The 18,490-nt window shown below is 38.1% G+C and overlaps 1 protein-coding gene across 10 annotated transcripts; it reads right to left on the bottom strand.

The window, feature by feature from the left end:
* Positions 1-1,165: 1,165 nt before the first annotated feature.
* On the bottom strand, positions 1,166-16,852 carry LOC106942728 (calcium/calmodulin-dependent protein kinase type II subunit delta-like). Of its 10 annotated transcripts, none has more exons than XR_001423704.1 (7): positions 15,139-16,852; positions 14,940-15,023; positions 14,754-14,796; positions 10,526-10,563; positions 9,565-10,371; positions 6,548-6,592; positions 1,166-2,876 (listed from the first exon to the last, which is right to left on the bottom strand). XR_001423704.1 is itself a non-coding variant. In XM_015026061.1 (7 exons), exons 1-7 carry the CDS (start codon positions 15,202-15,204, stop codon positions 2,688-2,690), a joined length of 525 nt encoding a protein of 174 aa, XP_014881547.1. In that variant the 5' UTR covers positions 15,205-16,384; the 3' UTR covers positions 1,166-2,687. The 10 variants fall into 10 exon arrangements, 6 of the variants coding, with proteins under 6 accessions (XP_014881547.1, XP_014881546.1, XP_014881548.1 ...); XR_001423702.1 differs by having other exon boundaries at positions 10,526-10,566; positions 15,139-16,851; XR_001423705.1 differs by having other exon boundaries at positions 9,565-10,235; positions 15,139-16,850.
* Positions 16,853-18,490: the final 1,638 nt, after the last annotated feature.

The raw sequence follows: 18,490 nt of genomic DNA, 5'->3' as shown, positions 1-18,490 counted from the left end.
TAAAGAGGCAGGCTCACAAATACGCTTATAAAAAATGTCTATACTCCAGCTTTTAGTTTATGTATTCATCTTGGAACGAACAAATGTAAGATGGGCGTTTGAGATAGGAAATGGACAGACGGTAGGTCCGGGAAAGACAGATGTACGAATGAACGTAATGGGGGGGGGGGGAACCACCGGTAGACCAGGGTATGAACGCAAGACCCAGGAAGAGAGCAATACGGGATATTTACAGAAAAATTATTTTAAAGAATTGCGTGGAAGGGGGGTAAAAAACGGCAGTTTCCCTGCCAAAACGAGAGGCTTGACAGGTGTGCCTTGCCCAGCTTTTGTGTTTATGTTAGCAACGGGATTTTACACCTTCGTTCGTCACACTCAGATGATTTCTGCCAGGTTCGTCCGTGAAGCTACATTTACACAGTAAGCATTAGCTACTCAGCTGCCCGCCATGTTCAGTCTACCTGCCCGATTTTGTAAATTATGATAATTTAATGCAAAGTTGGCATTTTAATGGACTTTCAATGCAACTTTTAGAGCAACTTTGCATTAAAAGTGTCATTATTTCCTGAATGACATTTCATGACAACTGTCATAAACATTCATAAAGACTTCTTTATGTTCATGATAGGTGTTATATCATGTTTATGACAGTGTCATGTCAGTCTTATGCACACCCCTTCAAAGTGTTACCCAAAAGTCTATATGCAGATGATATACTGTTATTTTTACATGATGCACATAATTCTCTCCAAGAAACTTTTAATATAATTAACTTATCTTTTCCAAAATTTTACACTACACCGTAAACTGGGGAAAATCCATTATCCTTCCACTCTCTGTTAGAGCATGGGACTCTGCATTTCAAAATACTGCATGACCTCTCACTATGGGAATATCAAATATCTAGGAATAAATACTTTCCTCAGGCTGTCAGAATTATTTGTTCATACCCCAAGGTGTCCCTCAGAAAACTAGCTAAGCCTGGTGGCTGGGCACTAGGGCAGTCATTCATCCAGTGGCCTGTCATTTTTTTGAGTTAAAAAATGTTTAAGGTTTACAGAAAATGTGAATACATCACTTGATAATTATGTTTTATTAATAGATTGGAAGATGAATATCTGAACACCAGCTATAAAATCTTAAAAATGCAAACATTTAAAAAGACTTAGAAACATAAGCAACGCTTAGCCTGGTAGGGGCACAGGTAAAGCCTGGTGGCCCGCCAGGCCTATGATTCACTGGGGGAAACCTCACTACCTAAAAAGATTGAAGATGACCTTAAATACTGGACAAACCTTCCATTTTCACCATCAATTAATCCACAATTAAAATGAAGATACTTCCACAACTTAATTATCTATTCTCAGTCCTCTCAATTACCCCTACACAAAACTGGTTTAAATCAACTGACACATGTATCTCTCGGTTCTATTGGAAAAATAAAAAACCCAAAATATCACTAACAACTTTGCAAAAAAAATAAAAAATCTTGGAGGATTAGAGGCAGCCAACTTTCAATTTTATTTTCTAGCAAATCAATTGCAATATCTAGTAAAATTGATTTAATTTGACAGTCAAAATAACTCATGGTTAAACATAAAGCAAAACCAATACAACACCTCAATACCAGAATTGCCATTTTCTATGCAAACAAAAATAATTAAGTACTTTCAAATGTCCACAATAAAGTCTACTCTAACAGCCTGATGAAAAGTTACGAGAATCCAAGCACCAGGCAAAATTCCAGGTACAAGCTGTGGAAAGAGGCCCCAAAAACAATCCAGAAACTCACAGAAGGGTGTAAGATGGCTGGACAGCAATATGCAAGATGCCACAGAATCTTGTGGCATCTTGATTCTGTACGTTTGTATTTCCACGCAGAATGATCTGCATGGAAAACAAACTGGAGACCATTGGATTAAAGTGGGAATTCCCTTCCAAGGTGGTGGAAAATGGCCGAGCTAAGATCCTGTGGAACTTCCAGATGCAAATTAATGAAATGGTAATGGCCATTGGACAATCAGGCATTGTGATTACTGAAAAGCAGAAGACAACAGCTGATGTGATCCATGTGGCCATCACAAGCAACACAAATATTAGGAAAATGAGAGAGGAGGGAAATAACAAGGCCTCAGTCCTAAAGAAAGCCTGGCATCTGAAAGCATGATCACTGGAGAACTTGGGGCAGTGACCCCCACAAAATAGAAAAAAATGTTCTAAAATATGCCTGAAGAAACAGAGATCTCAGTCTAGAAGAGTGTAGTCCTAGAAACACAAAACATACTACAAAGAGCCCTGAAGCTTCCAGGACTCTAGCAGAAGACCAAGCTGAAGATGAACAGCTACCCACCCAACATGGGGGAACCAGGAATGGGCGAGAGAAGATCTATGTATGATGCGTTCAATACTTATCATACTTGGCAGGTCAACTGCTGTATGATTATCTACAATGGCCAAACTCATACAAAACTGTCCTTTTAATAAACTGAAGCTAAATTATCTTTCTTCTCTTTCTGTTTTGCTTGCCCCTCAGGGACCCAACATTTAGTGAAACAATTTCTTTCTGGAACATCCAAATGATAAGGTCAGTTAAACAGTCCATCACTATGCACAAAGCTCATTTTAACTGCAGTTAAAAGACTCATTAATACAGCATCTAGATCAATTACTCCACATTCCTGTATGTGTCAGCTAAGACATATAAACTGACTAAAATGCAACGACATAAAGATAACATTTGAGAATACACAATAATTGAACACACAAGTCAGAGTTAGAGAAAAACCAAACCAAGTTTTAAGCAAAAGAAATGTCCATAGTCTCTTACCTCTTACATCCTCATCCTCAATGGTAGTGTTGGCACTCTCGCTGGACTCCTGTAAAAAGCACAAATATGAACATATGTTCTTCGTATATACAGTAAATAGTAGCCATCACAAAGAAACGGTAAGGACAGGCACCAGGCTTAGACAGATGTCAGATTGGTCATCTTAAAGTAATCTACTGGAGCACTAAACAAAGAGGGTGTAAAGAAATGGTATTGTATGATGATGGTTTAGCTTCAAGTGATGAAAGGATAGGTCTGATAGAGTTTTGTGGTATCCAAATCTTACTAATTGCATTGAGAAATATTGTTTAAATTTGACACACAATAAATGATAGGACAGTTTAAATTTAACCTACACTTGCCATTTCTCATTTTTGTCGAGTTTAGTTTTCTCTTCCAAACAAGTCTGCTTTAGGTTGAGTTTGTGTGATGTTTCCAGATCATGGTGAAGCTTGGGCTGTCCAAATGCAATCCAAAATATCAGCGTTGACGAAGCTGAACTTCTGACACCCCTTTATGGTGTGCTACCAATGTGCCGTGCTGCACAGACCACTCCCCAACCACAGAATAAATTATTGTCTATTTATGTGTGTGACTTTCATAAATGATTTTTTACCCTTCACAGCAACATTCACAGTGAAACCGTATTGACCGTTTCAGCTTCCTCTCTATCCGTTTCATGTGATCTGCTCTGCACTGTACAAACAGCTGATGAAGTAGCAGAAAAAGTTGCACAGAAAGCAGTTAAACACTACTTTTTAGATGTTATCACTCTTAAAGAACTGCTATACAGAGCCTCCTAGAGCAGTGTTTTTCCAACCTTTTTTTAGCCAAGGTACATTGTTTTAATTGAAAAAATCACAAGGCACACCAACAACCAAAAATGTAAACAAAGATACTCTGTAGCCGCCTATATTACATATATAGTCATTCTTATCAAAGTGTCTTGAACAGGAATCAAATAAACACAAAACATTATTTTTTATCATATTTTACATTTCTTATTTCAAATTGCACTTAACATGTCCACTTCAAAAATACACCTGAACACCTGAACAGGGCCACAACACTGGTGTGTGATGCATGAATGTAGTAACATTCATGCATTACTAATTCTCTTGTTTTAATGTAAAATGCTCTGTACCTACTGCCATCTAGTGGTAAGAAAATCACATGATTACGCCGCTAGTCACTACTACAGCAAAGACACTCAAAGATGGCATTATTTGCAGTTGATTAATTCGTTTTCAAAAAATCTTTTAAGACCAATTACCGTACTGTACGGACTATGAGCGCACCATACTATAAACCGTACCTTCAAATTTTTTTGAACCGCCCTCCCCCCTCCTGGAAACATACATATATCAGCCGCACCGGGCTACAGGCCGCTGGTCATAGACATTAACGTATATGATGTCTATGCCGCTGGTATCTCTGCCGCTCTCGGTTTCCCATAAGGACCCAGCAGAGGGCAGCAGAGGGCTGCGTCCTAATAGCTGCTGGATATATTAAGGACGCAGTTCTCCGTCTCCAAATCCGGTTTTGTTCACGCCGAGTTTACGTGCAGCGGCTTTATGTCCCTCCTGTGCCAGATCGATACTCCTCATCTTAGAAGCTGCATCATCTGAGTTTGAAAACATTTCTCCGTCCTGCCTGCTGCTAGCATGTGCTTGTTCTAAATGACAAATAGCGCATTCTTCTTTGATTTCCAATTTTGACTTCCAATGATTCACTTCCTGCTAAAGTGGGCACTAAAGAGCCCCCTGGTGGTTGAAGAAAAATCCACAGAAAAGCCATATGTTCAAAGTGTAGGAAAAAAGTAGCAGCTTATAGTCCGGAAAATACGGGAGGTGAAATTGGATAATTTCCACGGCAGACCTGACGATCACTCACAGTACACTAGTGTGCCGCGGCACAGTGGTTGAAAAACACTGAACTAGGGGACATGGAGGATTTTCTTTTTCTTTTGTGAGGGAACACAATACTTTTGCGTTACCTCACAACAGGTTTTGCATTCCCTTGCAATAATGTACTGATCAGTTTACGCGGCATAATTGAATACTGTAAAGTCTTTCTTACGGTGCCCATCATATTTTCTGCTTTACAAGGCTTTTGTAAGGTTTCTCCATGTTTGTTAATATCTCATTGTGAAATATCTGAAGCTTTATATTGTTTTCTTTAGGATAAAAATGCACCACAATCCTATGATATACACAGAAACTTTCTGTAAGTAGGAAAAAAAAATTAAAAATACACCCAAACCATTTGGACCATTTCTGAGTTATTATCAGGTAATGAGTTATTATCAGGTAATAACTTTGATTGTGTCTCGTATTGGTCTGGATGGTTTAAGGGCTGTTTTAATGTGCAGTTCCATCTCAACCGTACACAAACAGGTACAAACAGGCAGTGAATAAATCGATTTTCAATTGTTTTTTGTTGTTTTTTTTGCACCAAAGAGTTAAGAATAAACGTGTTTTCACTGAGGTCTTAAAACATTTTAATTGGCATTTGTGACTGTATACAAAGTAGACAAGCAAATATTGCAGTAAGCATATTGTGACGGAATGCAAAAATTCCTATTTATTAATGAGTCATATCAAACTATAGTCCATTTGCTAATGTTAGCCTAGCCTATCAATCCCATATAAACATGGGACTGATGTTCATGACTATGTGAAGCAATGAACTGGAACTGCCTTTTCCTCAATGACTGACCAATATCATAAAACAAATCCTGATCTGGACATCATAAGAATACTATACAGCACTTTGGTACAGTTAATAGTCGTTTTTAAAGTGCTTTGTGAATAGATTGACAATGACATCTATAGTTTAGTTTCATAACTTTATTTTTCATGCAAGATATTAACATGTAAATAGAGCAATTTGAATGAAACAGTAAGTAATGGGTGTTTCAACCAGTCTTCTTAAAACAAGGTCTACTGAAGAGTTCGTATTAGTTGAATGTTTGACTAAATATAATAAAGTTACTTCAAAAGCATGAAAAGAAAATTGTATCACCTGTTCAGGCATGCACATTAGGTGGTTTTAATGAAGTAAAAAATAAAAGATGATTTTATTAATCTAGTGATAGATGTGATATGTGTCGAGCTTTTATTTGGTATAATCACTTAACACTGATACTATGCACAACATTTAATGTGTACTTCACTATGACCTAGCACACCATCAGATAACAGCATAGCACAAAGCTTGAAAACAAGCATGCATGTGTTCCCACAATGTCAGTTTATGACTTTATGAATTATACGTGATGACATTGATCCAAATGTCTGCACAAGCTCACGATCAACACATGGTAGATGTGCTTGTGCTGACCTGAAAGGGATTTGAACAGGAAGTTTGGTACTCATGCCGTTGCATGGTTCCCAGGTTATTCCAAGCATGCATAATCCTTTAGTCTCAACACTGTAATGTCATAATGATAGAGCTTTATATCGTTTAAACACACTGAAATGGGAAGCAAGAATCCTTCTGTGATAAAGACAATAAAATGAATGAATTATTTTTGGAAATATAATCCATTTTATAATTGGGGAAAAAAAACATGCAACAGTTTTGCGTGCAGACATTATTTTCTCACATAATGGTAAGTTTTCACAACCAACAGAACACAAAAATGTTCAGAAGCAACAGTAAAGCTTGGCTCTAAGCAGCAGGGCAGTAGTAAACTACAGCTTCAGATCAGCTGGATACCTTGTTTCCATCAGCAGGATTGTGGATAACAGTGGTTTGAGGCTCCTATTTTGAAAGGATCCACAGCAGGACAAAAGCAGCAGGTTGGTGCAAAGTGACAGTGTTAGGAGGCAATATTAATATACAGATGTGATGGTAGGCAAAGAGATATATATGAAAAGGAAAATAATGCAAAGAAAAAACTGATTTACAACAGCAGCAGAACTGATAGATGGAACCATGTGAGAGTAGAAACAGTTTCACCTCACGTGTAATTAGCTTGTACTACTAAAGATGATTTGAAACGAGGAAATCATAGTAGAATAACACACATCACATGAGGCATTCAACAGCAAACTAACAGTCCACCACATACAACTTCACAAACATGTCACTACAAACTTAGAAAGGTCATACAGATAATAAAAGGAGAACCCGACGCCAGTCCAGTCCATGGTACTGCTGAACTACTCCCTGTTCACTGCGGCTGCATTTTTATACCACACCTGAGACAAAATAACCTCTTGCATAGCTTTCATTATGTGCTTTGTTGAACGTTGTTGGCCTAGTTTAAAACATAACCAGCTGACCACTTTTAGGTGCATCGGAGTACCATGCATTCAGGCTCACTATGCCTGGAGAGTTTGTCAGCCAGATCAGCATCTAAACTTTCTGTTCCAAGATGTTCAGACCCATGATGACACCACATACTGTATCTGAGTGAAACATACAGATTTTTTTCAGCAGGTTACTGCAGAGAGTATTCTTAGATGTCTCAACTGGACCTCATTGTTTCTCAAGGTAAGGTGCTGACAAGTAAAGGATGCTCACAAGCCAACTCTGAGTGGACTTAGGGGTAGAAAAGTAACAGATTCAGACTAAGCCACCATATTGTTCTATGCTATAGTTCTAAGCTAATTATTGTAGATGGATGCATCCATCATCAACAGCAACCTGGACTGCAGGTGTTCTGAATGTGTTTACAGTCTCTGGCTGACAGAAGACCTTTTTCAAGATTCCAACAAATTACAAGCAAGCCTCCTATCTTCAAGCACAACAATGACCATCCATGATCCTGTTGCCAGATCAATCTGAAAGAAAGCATCTTTCCATGGGAGGCTTTTAGTACTAGTCCACCACTGCAGACTGGGACCATCCAACAGGAGCTTCACCTCTACAAATGTCAGACTCTGTGTCGGACATTTTTGTGTCATACACTTTATCATTGGTCGAAACCAATGTGTTTCGACCTTTATAGCAGTGTAAAGGTCGAGGGACCTTTATACCAACTGGATTTGCAAAATCCAGCTGGTATTTTGTAAAATACCAGCTGGATATTTGCAAAAGAACACTTGAGGACTGTTCTTTGGCCACCCATTTATGAATAGTCAAAGGGAGCTTAGACAAGGATTCATCTTTGAAGCTTTAAGGTTGACATGTTGGTCAAAAATGCCCAAATTCATGGCTTGACTTTTACTTTCTTTTTTTCTTTCTTTCTTTTTTGACACCTAAAGATAGTCAAGATTTTTCACTTCAGATATTGGTGGTCAGAGCAATTTGACTGGCTGTTGTAAGACTGGCATGGGAACTCAGTAAAGGTTAGAATCACTCATTATTTGCAAGGCAGAACAATGTGCATATACTACATTTAGACAAGTGGTCTCCAATGCTAGATCTACTGACCTGCAAGTTTTAGTTGTATCCCTGCTTCAACACCTCAGTCAAATTATTGAATTACCTCTTGAACATGCCATCAAGTTTGGCAAAGGCCTGGTTACGGCTCATTCACCTGATTTGGCTATGATGAAGCAGGGATGCATCTAAAACCTGCGGGACAAAATATGTTGAAGACAAGGGTTAAAGACCCCTGATTTAGACAAAAATCAAATGACCACTAGGGCTGCATAATATATTGCAAATGTATTATTACTGTGACATCACTGAATGGAATATACCTGTTATTAGCAAGAGCCTAGACTGCTTTAAGTGTCAGTTAACTATTGAAGTAGCATACATTCAAAATGGCTTTTTATTTGGTGACAAATAAAAAAGCTTTAGAAGACATAAACCAAAATTTTCTTCACTTAAATCCAAATAAAACTGAAGTTATATTAATTTTTACAAAAGAGCCTTATTAGTAAACCTGATAAAATTCTTGGTCGCCTTGCTCCTTTTTATCAGTCTTCTGTTTAGGAATCTTGGTGTCATTTTTGACAGTTGTAATTTGGAGAAGCAGGTGAGCTCTGTCGTGAAATCAATCTTTTTTTTGTCTGTGCCTTCTAGCAAAGGTTAAATCAATGTTCTGTATCAAAGACTTTGAGAAATGTATGCATGCCTACATTACTGCATGTTGAGACTCCTACAACTCATTAAATCTTCTTTACAGCATCTCTACATTTTTCAAAATGCTGCAGTTAAAAACAAGAGCTTGTAACCGCATTACTGGTTTCTATGCATTGGCTGCCAGTTTCTTATTGGATTGATTTTTAAAGCTCTAAATGGTTTAGCTTCAGCTTATCTCCAAGACCTTCTTCACGATCTTTGGCATTTCCATAAGGCCTGACTTTGTAATTTACTTGTCCTGTGTTTTAATTTGTTTTTATGTGTAGTTTAATCAATACTGTACAACATTTTGGTGTAGTTAATATCTGTTTTTCAAGTGTTTTATAAATAAATTGACATTGAATTTAATTATTTCCAGCAGGTGGATAGTCTACTTACAACCTGGGTTATGAGTTTAGTATGAACACAAAAGCATTAAGTTTTGTAAATTATCACAAGTCATTTATTTATTGCAAGTCATATCAGATTCCCCAAACCCTAAAAACCCTAACCCAGCATCAACAACAATGGAGCCAATGTACAGCAATGTAACAAAGTACGGCGGAGTATATGGGTGGTCCATGTCGCACATAATGAAACTGCTAAAATGAAGAGATGAGCATGAATCAAAAGAAATCAGAACACAGAGGACTGGTGTTATGGTGGACTGTAACAGTCAACAGCCATGCAGCAACCGAGGCAGGCAGGCAGTGTACCAGAGCAGGAGAGGGGACAGGCTCTTTGGTGCTGGTCACCACATTAGCCTTGTTGTTGATCTGGAGGACAGTGGACAGAAAGACAGGCAGGACAGGGCAGAAGTGACAAGGCTTAGTGTCCAAACATTCACTGCTGTGGGTGGGTGGAAGGAAGGAAGGAAGGAAGCAAGAGTGGGATATTGGGTTTGGACTGGAAACTGACAGATCAGGCAACCCTCGTGAACTGTCTTCACTTTCTTCAAAATAAGAGCATAGGTGTCTAACTACTTAAAGAATTCTTAGCAGTCAATAGCCAAAAAAAACTTCAACACAAATGTTTAACTTTATTCAACTGAAAAGCTTCAAAACAGCAAATAAAATTAGTGCTTTAGAATTTATCTGGGAAGATTCATTTAGGAGAAGCCTAGTGTGCTCAATGTCATCACAGTGATCAAAAGCGGTAAACAAGAAATGAGCTCCACTATAAGGATCAGTTTAAAGCAGACCATCTACAACAAGATTTTTTTAAATTGAGCTCATTGCACAAGGAAAAATAAGGTTCCAGTTCTGATTGGACAAAGACAAGCTCTGCTGGATCATCACAATCCCAAATGGATGAAATCAAGTCTGGTTTAGAAGCAGCCGTGTGAGAAAAACACACTATCTCAGCATGAGTGGAGGGTTTTCCTTTCCTGTCAGGACAGCAGAGAGAACGGTGACAGAAATGAAGACGTCATTCATCAGTTCTTCATTCCCAGATGTCTTCCCTCAGTGCTCACTGTAGATGTGTTTCCTTTGCTGACACACAGTGACCATGTGGAGGCAAATCTTCAGTGGGAAAAGGTTTCACGGCCACTCAGACAGATTTAACCAAGGAAACCCAAACGTCCATTTCATTAACACCATCATAAAAATATCAGAGCCAAACAGCAGTGAATGAGTGCTAAGGGTTAAGTGTGAGATGGAGACGGAGGGCACTTACTTTGACGCCATCTGTTTTTTTGTTCAGCAGGCTCTTGGCTGCTGTGAAGACAAAAATAACAATATGAGAAAATCAGTGACCAGCTGGAATTAATAGTCACACACTAGCATCAACATACACACAAACATTCATGCAAAGTCTGTTCAATGTTGGCCAATTACGGTCTGCATCAGGGTGGGCACCCTGCTACATTTGGAAAAAGAAGGGAAGAAATGCAGATTGAGTTCAGGATTTTCCCCAGTATAAGTCTGGCGAGCCGCTAAGCTTTGTTTGTTTTATAAAAACATAAAAATAGTTTAAAATTTAAAATTTTTTATACACCAGTAACCCTGAACTGCAGGGTCTTTGCTGCATTGAGCATTTCACCAGCAGAATCAGAACAGAATCATTCCCGAAAAGGATTTATATAGCTGATACATTGAACAAGGCATGAGGCTGGCAGCGCAAATATCACACCGCTGGCGCCTCTGTGCACTGGCCGCCTAGCACGCTAATGCAGCTGAATCTCTCAAAGTTTACCCCAGCGCAGTTTGCACCTAACTTCTCACTCAAACTGGAAAGGTGTTCTTGGAGAAAAACTTCACCTGTATCACTATTCATATTTAACCCCCTGTGAAGAATCATTTTTCAAGCTAGGAGTCAAGTTTAAATGTTACAGCGTTTGCTCTTCTTGCGCAGCACAATGTGAACTGCAGGTATACCCTGTAGTTGCGTTTTAGGGGTGTGCATTGAGCATGCTGTGAGAATGATATACATTTGTGAACAAACAATTATGTAGGGGTGTGTGTTTACATCTCAACACACTGGCCCATCGTCTGGCTCTGGGTCTGCGCTCATAAAGTTTATGTATGTGTTCCTCAGAGGAACGTGTCAGTGTGGCGTAGTCACGCAGCACGCTGTTTTTAATGTTGACCTTTTTTTATGGCATCACAATTCCTCAAACTGCAGCATGTCAAATGTTTTTTCTGCTTCCTGTTAGGCAGATTCTAGCACATGTGCAAAAAAATTTATATTTATTTTAATAGTATGTTTTTTGTCTGTTGTTCTTAAGAATATATAGTTGCATGCTTAAGCATTGTCAACAACATCTTCCAGTAATAGGTTTACCTTTCCTGTTAATGTAACATTTTTTAATACAAAAACATGGTGGCCCACCGGTGGGGCATCCTGGCTCCCCAAACAACGGACTTAGCAAGTTTTCTGGGGGAAACCCTGGAGTTCAAACCAAACTTACAGAATCATCAGTCTGGAACATGTAAGGATTCATCCAATGAGTCTGTTAGAATCTGCTGTATTCAGCTCTTCAATTTGTATCCCAGCTTCCAGTAATCTACCTATATCTTGTCTCAATCATACCAGGAACAGAACGTGCATTTATTAAGGGGCTGGAATCATCAAAGCCAATTTCTAGTTTATGTTGCCAATCAATGACAGACGGAGACATGGAGCAGGTGATTAGAAGTCGCAGTAAGGGCAGAGTGGGGGCAAAGGTCATCTGTGTATCCTTTACAAAAACAGGAGGTTACCATAGACTTGTCCATTTTAAGAATTGAATATAGACAATTCTTGTCGCTGCAGAGTGGCAACAGATTTTCTCAAGCCATGGAAGAAGAGCACTTTTCATTTGAAATTACTAACAAGTGTCAGATCATAGTGTAAAAATGTGTTGGATAACATAGTTGGTTCAACCCCAATCAGAAGTATTAGTTGTACTAAAAAAGTGTTACACCAACAGTGTCTTAATAGAAGTTAATGCTAAAGTATCAACTTTAATTTAAATTATATCTGGTCTTGAAGGACTATAACCCTCCAGCTCCAATTTCATTTTGACATTACAATTTATATGTTCTATAATGCCCTTAGAAATACTGTGTTCCTGTTTTAGTCTTGTTCTCCATTGTCTGCATTTTTATTTTGCTCATTTATGTTTATTTTTTGAAATAAAGTTATTAGGGAAAATAAGAGAGACTTCATCCACTTGAAAATAAGAACATGAACATAAATGTCCATCTATTTAACGGTCGATAACCAAAACAAAACTTCATCACAGCTTTCATTTCAATCTTCATTTAACTGAAAGTTTACAAAACAGCCAAGTAAATTACCGCTTAAGAATTTATCCAGAGAAATTTATTTAGGGGGAGCAAAGTGAGCTATGCGCTTTTAAGTTAACAAAAACGCTAAAGCACTAACTGATAGGTTAACTCAATATTTCTCCACTCTGGTCCTCACCGACCCCCTGTCCTGCATGTTTTAGGTATTTCCCTTCTGCCACACCTGGATTGAATCTCTGGGTGATTAACAGGCTTCTGCAGGACTTGATGGTCATGGAATCATTTGAATCAGCTGTTCTGGAACAGAGGCACATCTAAAACATGGAGAGTAGGGGGGCAGTGAGGACCAGGGTTGAGAAACACTGGGTTAACTCTTATTAGCGCATTAGCATTAGCATACTACTGGTACTGCCATAGAACAATGAAAGAGTAAAACAACTGTAGATCAGGATTAGTTTAAAACAGAACATTACAGCAGAACAACTGACTGTTTTTGGTGCACTGTGGTTGGAATGGACCACAATATTTTTGTTACACCCACAGCAACAAAAACTATCATGAAAAAGATGGCACCAAATTCATGAGTAAAATTATAAGAACAGGAACAGAGAAAAAAACAGTTTTTAATTTACAGAATAGAGAGATTAAAACTGCTGCAGTGATAAATCACTATTTTTTTTATTCTTTTTCCCTGAATAAGTGGAATATTTCCACAGTAGGAACTTTTCCCTGGAACCAGGGAAATTTTTAGGGCAATTATTATTCCCACTTCATTTCCCCTGTATTTACCAGAGTAGAAATTTACCCCAGAAAAATATCAAAGTAATGAGGCATTAAGAGTCAATTTCCTTCTTCCGCTAATAGTCTGACTTTTTTTCTAGATGGAAGTTTTACTGTTGCCGTCAGTGAGCATGGTTGCAAAACTTTGGAAATGTTGCAGATTTGGGAATGTTGCAAATGTTAAAGTTTGTAGAGGTCCTCAAAGGTCAGCTGCATCACTTCAACAAATGATTTAAATCAACAATATTTTTGATGTTAACTGGAAGTTTTGTTAGAGAAAAGTCTAACTTATATATATATATATATATATATATATATATATATATATATATATATATAATATATTGTATATACTTATATATGTGTAAATATATTGTAATTTATATGTATGTTCCAAATATTACTACACTCATTTCTATCCAATTAATTAAAACATAGAAATGTAGATTTTAGTGGTATTTTTTCCTTTCTTTTCCCTCTTGATATGGTGAACAACAGAATTACTGTGCCACATGAAAGCCCTGTGGAGTTACTCCAACAGACATGCCTCAGAGCCACAGCAGTGCTAGTTGCAATAAAGACTCTTACCTTCCAGAGAAATGTTACCAGAAAAGACAAGAAGGGAAGAAAAGCAAAAGTCATTGCTAAGAAGATTGAACACAGTTATTTTGGCTACAGATCAAAAATATTTTATTCAAATTCATCTAGTTTAGACATAAGAAACATATTTTAATATACATCTAAAATATTTTTTTTTCTTAAGTTACATGCTGTAGCTTTGAGCAGACGTTCTGTATGAGAGTTCACTGCCAGGTGGAGGTTGAGCAGCGCTCCATATATGAAATATTACTACCGGTAGCGTGTAGTGGTGGTTCAACAGCGGGAGAAGAACCAGAGTCTTCCACCTCCAGCTCGAAGACTAGAATTATTTTTCAGGTTATTTGTTTAGCTTTCTGACCGTCATGCTAGTCCAGGTGAGTGTTGGTGGCTGTGCGCTGCTCTACCTGCTGTCTGGCCGCTCTGGATGTCCTTTCTTTTCTACAGTGAGCCTTGATGTAGCCAAACTCTGTAAAGTGTTTGTTTTTCAAATTCCATACTAGATTCGTTGTGTTGATGCATTGTGACGTGCTTTCACCCCCGAGATAATTTTCTGCCCCAACATGCAAACGTCCCCACTCACTCTCAGACCGTTAAAGTATAGTTAGTAGGTAAGTAGGGATCTGTAAATTAGATTGTAATGATTTGCTCAGAGTTTGTAGCAATTGAATGGAGGACAGATGGGGCTCAATAGACCTAAAAGACCATCTCCTTTGCATTTCAGGGGAATCAATATTACAGCTAGGGCAGAGAAGAAGTGTCATTTTACACTTTACTCTGAACTCTTTCAGTCCTACCTGAGAAGTTGCGAGTAGCAAGCATAGTCGTCAGGATGGCACCCTTCAGAAAATATTGGGTGAGAAAAAACTTAGTTGGACAAGATCTGGAAAATATCTAAACATCTATTTCAGGAAAAAAAACACTTCTAATTTCAAGCAGCAAAGTGAACAGTGCTTGTTCAGAAGTTCAGAGCAGACTTTTACCTTCAGTTTCCTTCTGGCATTGAATTTCTTTAGGCACTCCACTGTTTCCTGTCTGTGCACCATGGAGGCCACGGTGGAGCGTTGCTATGAATAGAGAGACAGCACGGCATCAAAAATGGCTCTTGGGGAAATCAAATCAGCTCCACTTCAGTCATGGAAGTTGAGGACTAAGGAAGTGGTATATGTGTATGATACTTACACAGATCCAGGGGTGTTTGAGAGCATCTGCAGCAGTTACTCTCTTAGCTGGATTGATGGTTAGCATCTTATTGATCAGGTCTTTGGCCTCAGCGGTCACTGTGTCCCACTCTGGAGAGGGGAACTGTTAGGGAGAAGACATAAAGGTCAGCTATGCACACTTAATCCCTGTCTTCAGTTAATTTCTTAGGTTGCACACTTGAAAAACTAATCAGAAAAAATTAACGTTATGGAGCCCCTAAGCCAGAGGTCTCAAAGGACTCAAGGACTGGAGTAAGGTAAGGTGAGGTAAGGTAATTTTATCTACATAGCACGTTTTCAGCAACAAGGCAATTCAAAGTGCTTTACATGAATTAAAAGGAAATACAAACTAGATGTCTCTGCTCCAATGTTCGCTCAATAGCAGAGCTATGTAGAGCTGGACTGCAAGCTAGTGAAGCACTGTAGCCATTTCATTCAAGTGTGAAGGACAAGGGACGCATCTAAAAGTTTCACAGCTCTGGTCTTCAAGGACTGCAGCTTGAGACCATTGCCCAAGGTGTGTTAGCTTCAAAATTTTATGCGCTTATTTCGAATGAGAACACACAAGTCGGCTGATTCCTCTCTGGACTTTTACCATGAACATTCAAGGCAGGTGGTACAGGTCAAGAGTTCACTTTTTGGTTTGCTTGCAACAACTTGTTATGTAACATGCACAGCAGCAGATTCCTGTTGCCTCAACATACTCGGGTGTCCTTCACTCCCTCAAAGGCCCACGTGTTCTCAATGTGGAGTCAAAGTGGAGATCCACTGGATATGTTTGCAAGTAGGTTTGTGCCTTTTTCCAAAAATCACAGGCGGACTCTTACAGGGAACTGCTTGGCAGGAAGCAGTCTTCACATCAAGCTGATTTGTCTGAGACAACAAGCTGGTAAGGTTGAGTCAGCGCACAGTTGCAGGAATACTTGGCGTGACTGCCACTCTCACTGCAGCTCTGGCAGTTGTGCAGTGGCTGCCCTGATGGAGAAAAAAATCGCGCTAGGCACCCAACTGGCTCATCAAACTTGCTGGTATCCATTGTGATTGTGGGAAATTAAAAAATTTAGTCATGAGAAATTTTGGCAGTCGGTAGGCTTGACAATAAAATCTCAACCGTCCACAGACAGTTCACAGAATACACACAGAGGTCCAATGAAATAGTGCTCTTGATTTATCGCACATTCATAATTCAATAATCTTTATAAATCCAATAGTGCCTGCAACTGTACACACTGTCAGTACCTTAAGATTTTTCTTTAAATTAGAAAATAAAAGTTACTATTTATTTTTTACCGTCTTTAGTACTACTACTAAAAAAAAGGCATTTTGTGTCAAAATATTTTATGTAGCCCACATCTGTGTGGATCTGTGGGGTGAGTACATGTCCGTCCTAAACCTAAATGTTATTGGTCAGTGTGAGAGGGTTCTATTATGACTTGGACAACCAAAAAAAATGACTTCCCAAGGGCAGAGGTCACTTTAGTGAAATTTATTATGCTTTTCTTCACATGAACAAAGATGGCAGGTGCAAAATATATACAAAGGCTGTCCAAGGCAGGTTAAAATCAGAAAAACAGCAGCACCTTCAATGTGACTTCTCAGGAGTCTAGCCACAGACCGACTCCCTGTGGCGCAGAGCCCTGCTTTTAAAGCCACAGGCTCCGCCCACAAAAAGACCAAACAAGCAAAAACAACTAAACAATTACTTCTAACTCAAATAATATTTTTATACAAAATAAATAAATAATAATAATAATAATAAGAAGAAGAAGACGATAAATAAATAAACTTGTAATGAAAAATACAATACTCAATTGAAAAGGACCTCGCTGCAGCAAACAAAGGGGAGGGGACGGACCGCTGTCAGTTTCATACCTTATTTGGAAATGGGACCATTGCAATCCGGAAGGGGGCGCTACTTCCTATACTTCCTCTTTTATTTTCTTTTGAAATCTGTGATGTATTTTCACCTTTAGGAAGGAGTTTCACTCTCAGAATGTATTTGAACTTCTCTCTTTTATTTACTTCAGCACAGCTCACAGTTTTTAGCTAATTCTGCAGCTTTCAGTGTACTTCTAAATCTGCTCCTTGGTCGCATCTTTTCGGACTTGTGACTGCCTCCAGCGGCGTGGGGGTGGTAACACAACTAATATAATTACATTACTAAATCAGAATACCACACAACTTCTTTATTATTTACTATTAATTCTGGCATTACTGGCACCGTAAAAGATAAATTATCTTATAAAACAACATATTTTTCATTTTCTTATGGATGTAGAGCTAATTAAATGACAATACTTTTATACATTACAAATAATATCTGTATAGCTCCATCAATTATGGGAGGAACAAAAGACATAAGGAGACATGAAAAACAACATGATCAGCTATAATAAAAATACCATTTGCAGTGTATACGTAAGAAATTTAATTGAGCAAAAGTCAATAACAAACAAATGAATTAGATACAGCAGAATAACAACTGAGGTTGTTACAAACAGGATTGTTAAACAGGTATAAGCAAAAATTCACATTTTTGTTTTTGCAGTGCCATGTATATTATTGAGAGACTTTTTGTTGGTAGAGTCTTATATATATAGAAAAAAATAAGATGAAACTATTTCATCTATGAACAAGGAAATTTTCCTTCGACTCTAAATCGATAAATCATATTCATGAATCACATTATTACACGGCCCATCTGTGGCGACGATACAAAAAAAAAAGTAGCCTACAGAAACTTTATGGCATATAACGATGGCATGAGGCTCCTACTCAAAGTTGGAGCAGTGCTAGCCATATGTTTGTACATAATGCTGTTCCCACATGTGCAGCTGTGCTCAGAAATCTTACGTATAAATGCATGTGTAGATTATATGTCATTAATATAATTGCAATTTTAGTAAATCCTGCTTTTAGTACTATGAGATTCTCTTCAAGATTATGGAATCATTGGCGTCATCATTTATTTGTGACTTGGTGAATAATATCATGTCATGTTTGTTTTTATTTTTATCTTTCAATGTCACATGCTGTTTTTATTTTAATTATGTAAAGCACTTTGAAATGCCTTGCTGCTGAAATGTGCTATACAAATAAAATTTGATTGATTGATTTCTTTGCTTGTTTTTACCTTTTTTCTATGGACCTTTTTTGTGTTTGAAATAAAGATATGATTGATTGATTATCAACAATTTGTGAATAGAGCAAAACGCTATAAGGTAAATGTTATCATTAGTTTGGTTAAGAATAATTATTGCACTGTCAATAAATAACTTCTAATAGATGTTTTTGTTGCCAGAGGAACACAGTAACACCTTCATGAGCTCAGA

The sequence above is a fragment of the Poecilia latipinna genome, unplaced genomic scaffold (genome assembly GCF_001443285.1).
Source record: "Poecilia latipinna isolate Pla-1442-1.1 unplaced genomic scaffold, P_latipinna-1.0 Scaffold4503, whole genome shotgun sequence".
Lineage (NCBI taxonomy): Eukaryota > Metazoa > Chordata > Actinopteri > Cyprinodontiformes > Poeciliidae > Poecilia > Poecilia latipinna.
This window is presented reverse-complemented; position numbering and strand designations above follow the sequence as displayed.

Coding starts and splice junctions, on each gene's coding strand:
- LOC106942728 (XM_015026060.1), bottom strand. CDS start 15,204: ATGCTAACCATCAATCCAGCTAAGAGAGTAACTGCTGCAGATGCTCTC. Junction 15,024..15,138: donor TCAAACACCCCTGGATCTGT/GTAAGTATCATA, acceptor CTCTATTCATAG/CAACGCTCCACCGTGGCCTC. Junction 6,593..9,564: donor CTGTCCCCTCTCCTGCTCTG/GTACACTGCCTG, acceptor CTTTCAAAATAG/GAGCCTCAAACCACTGTTAT.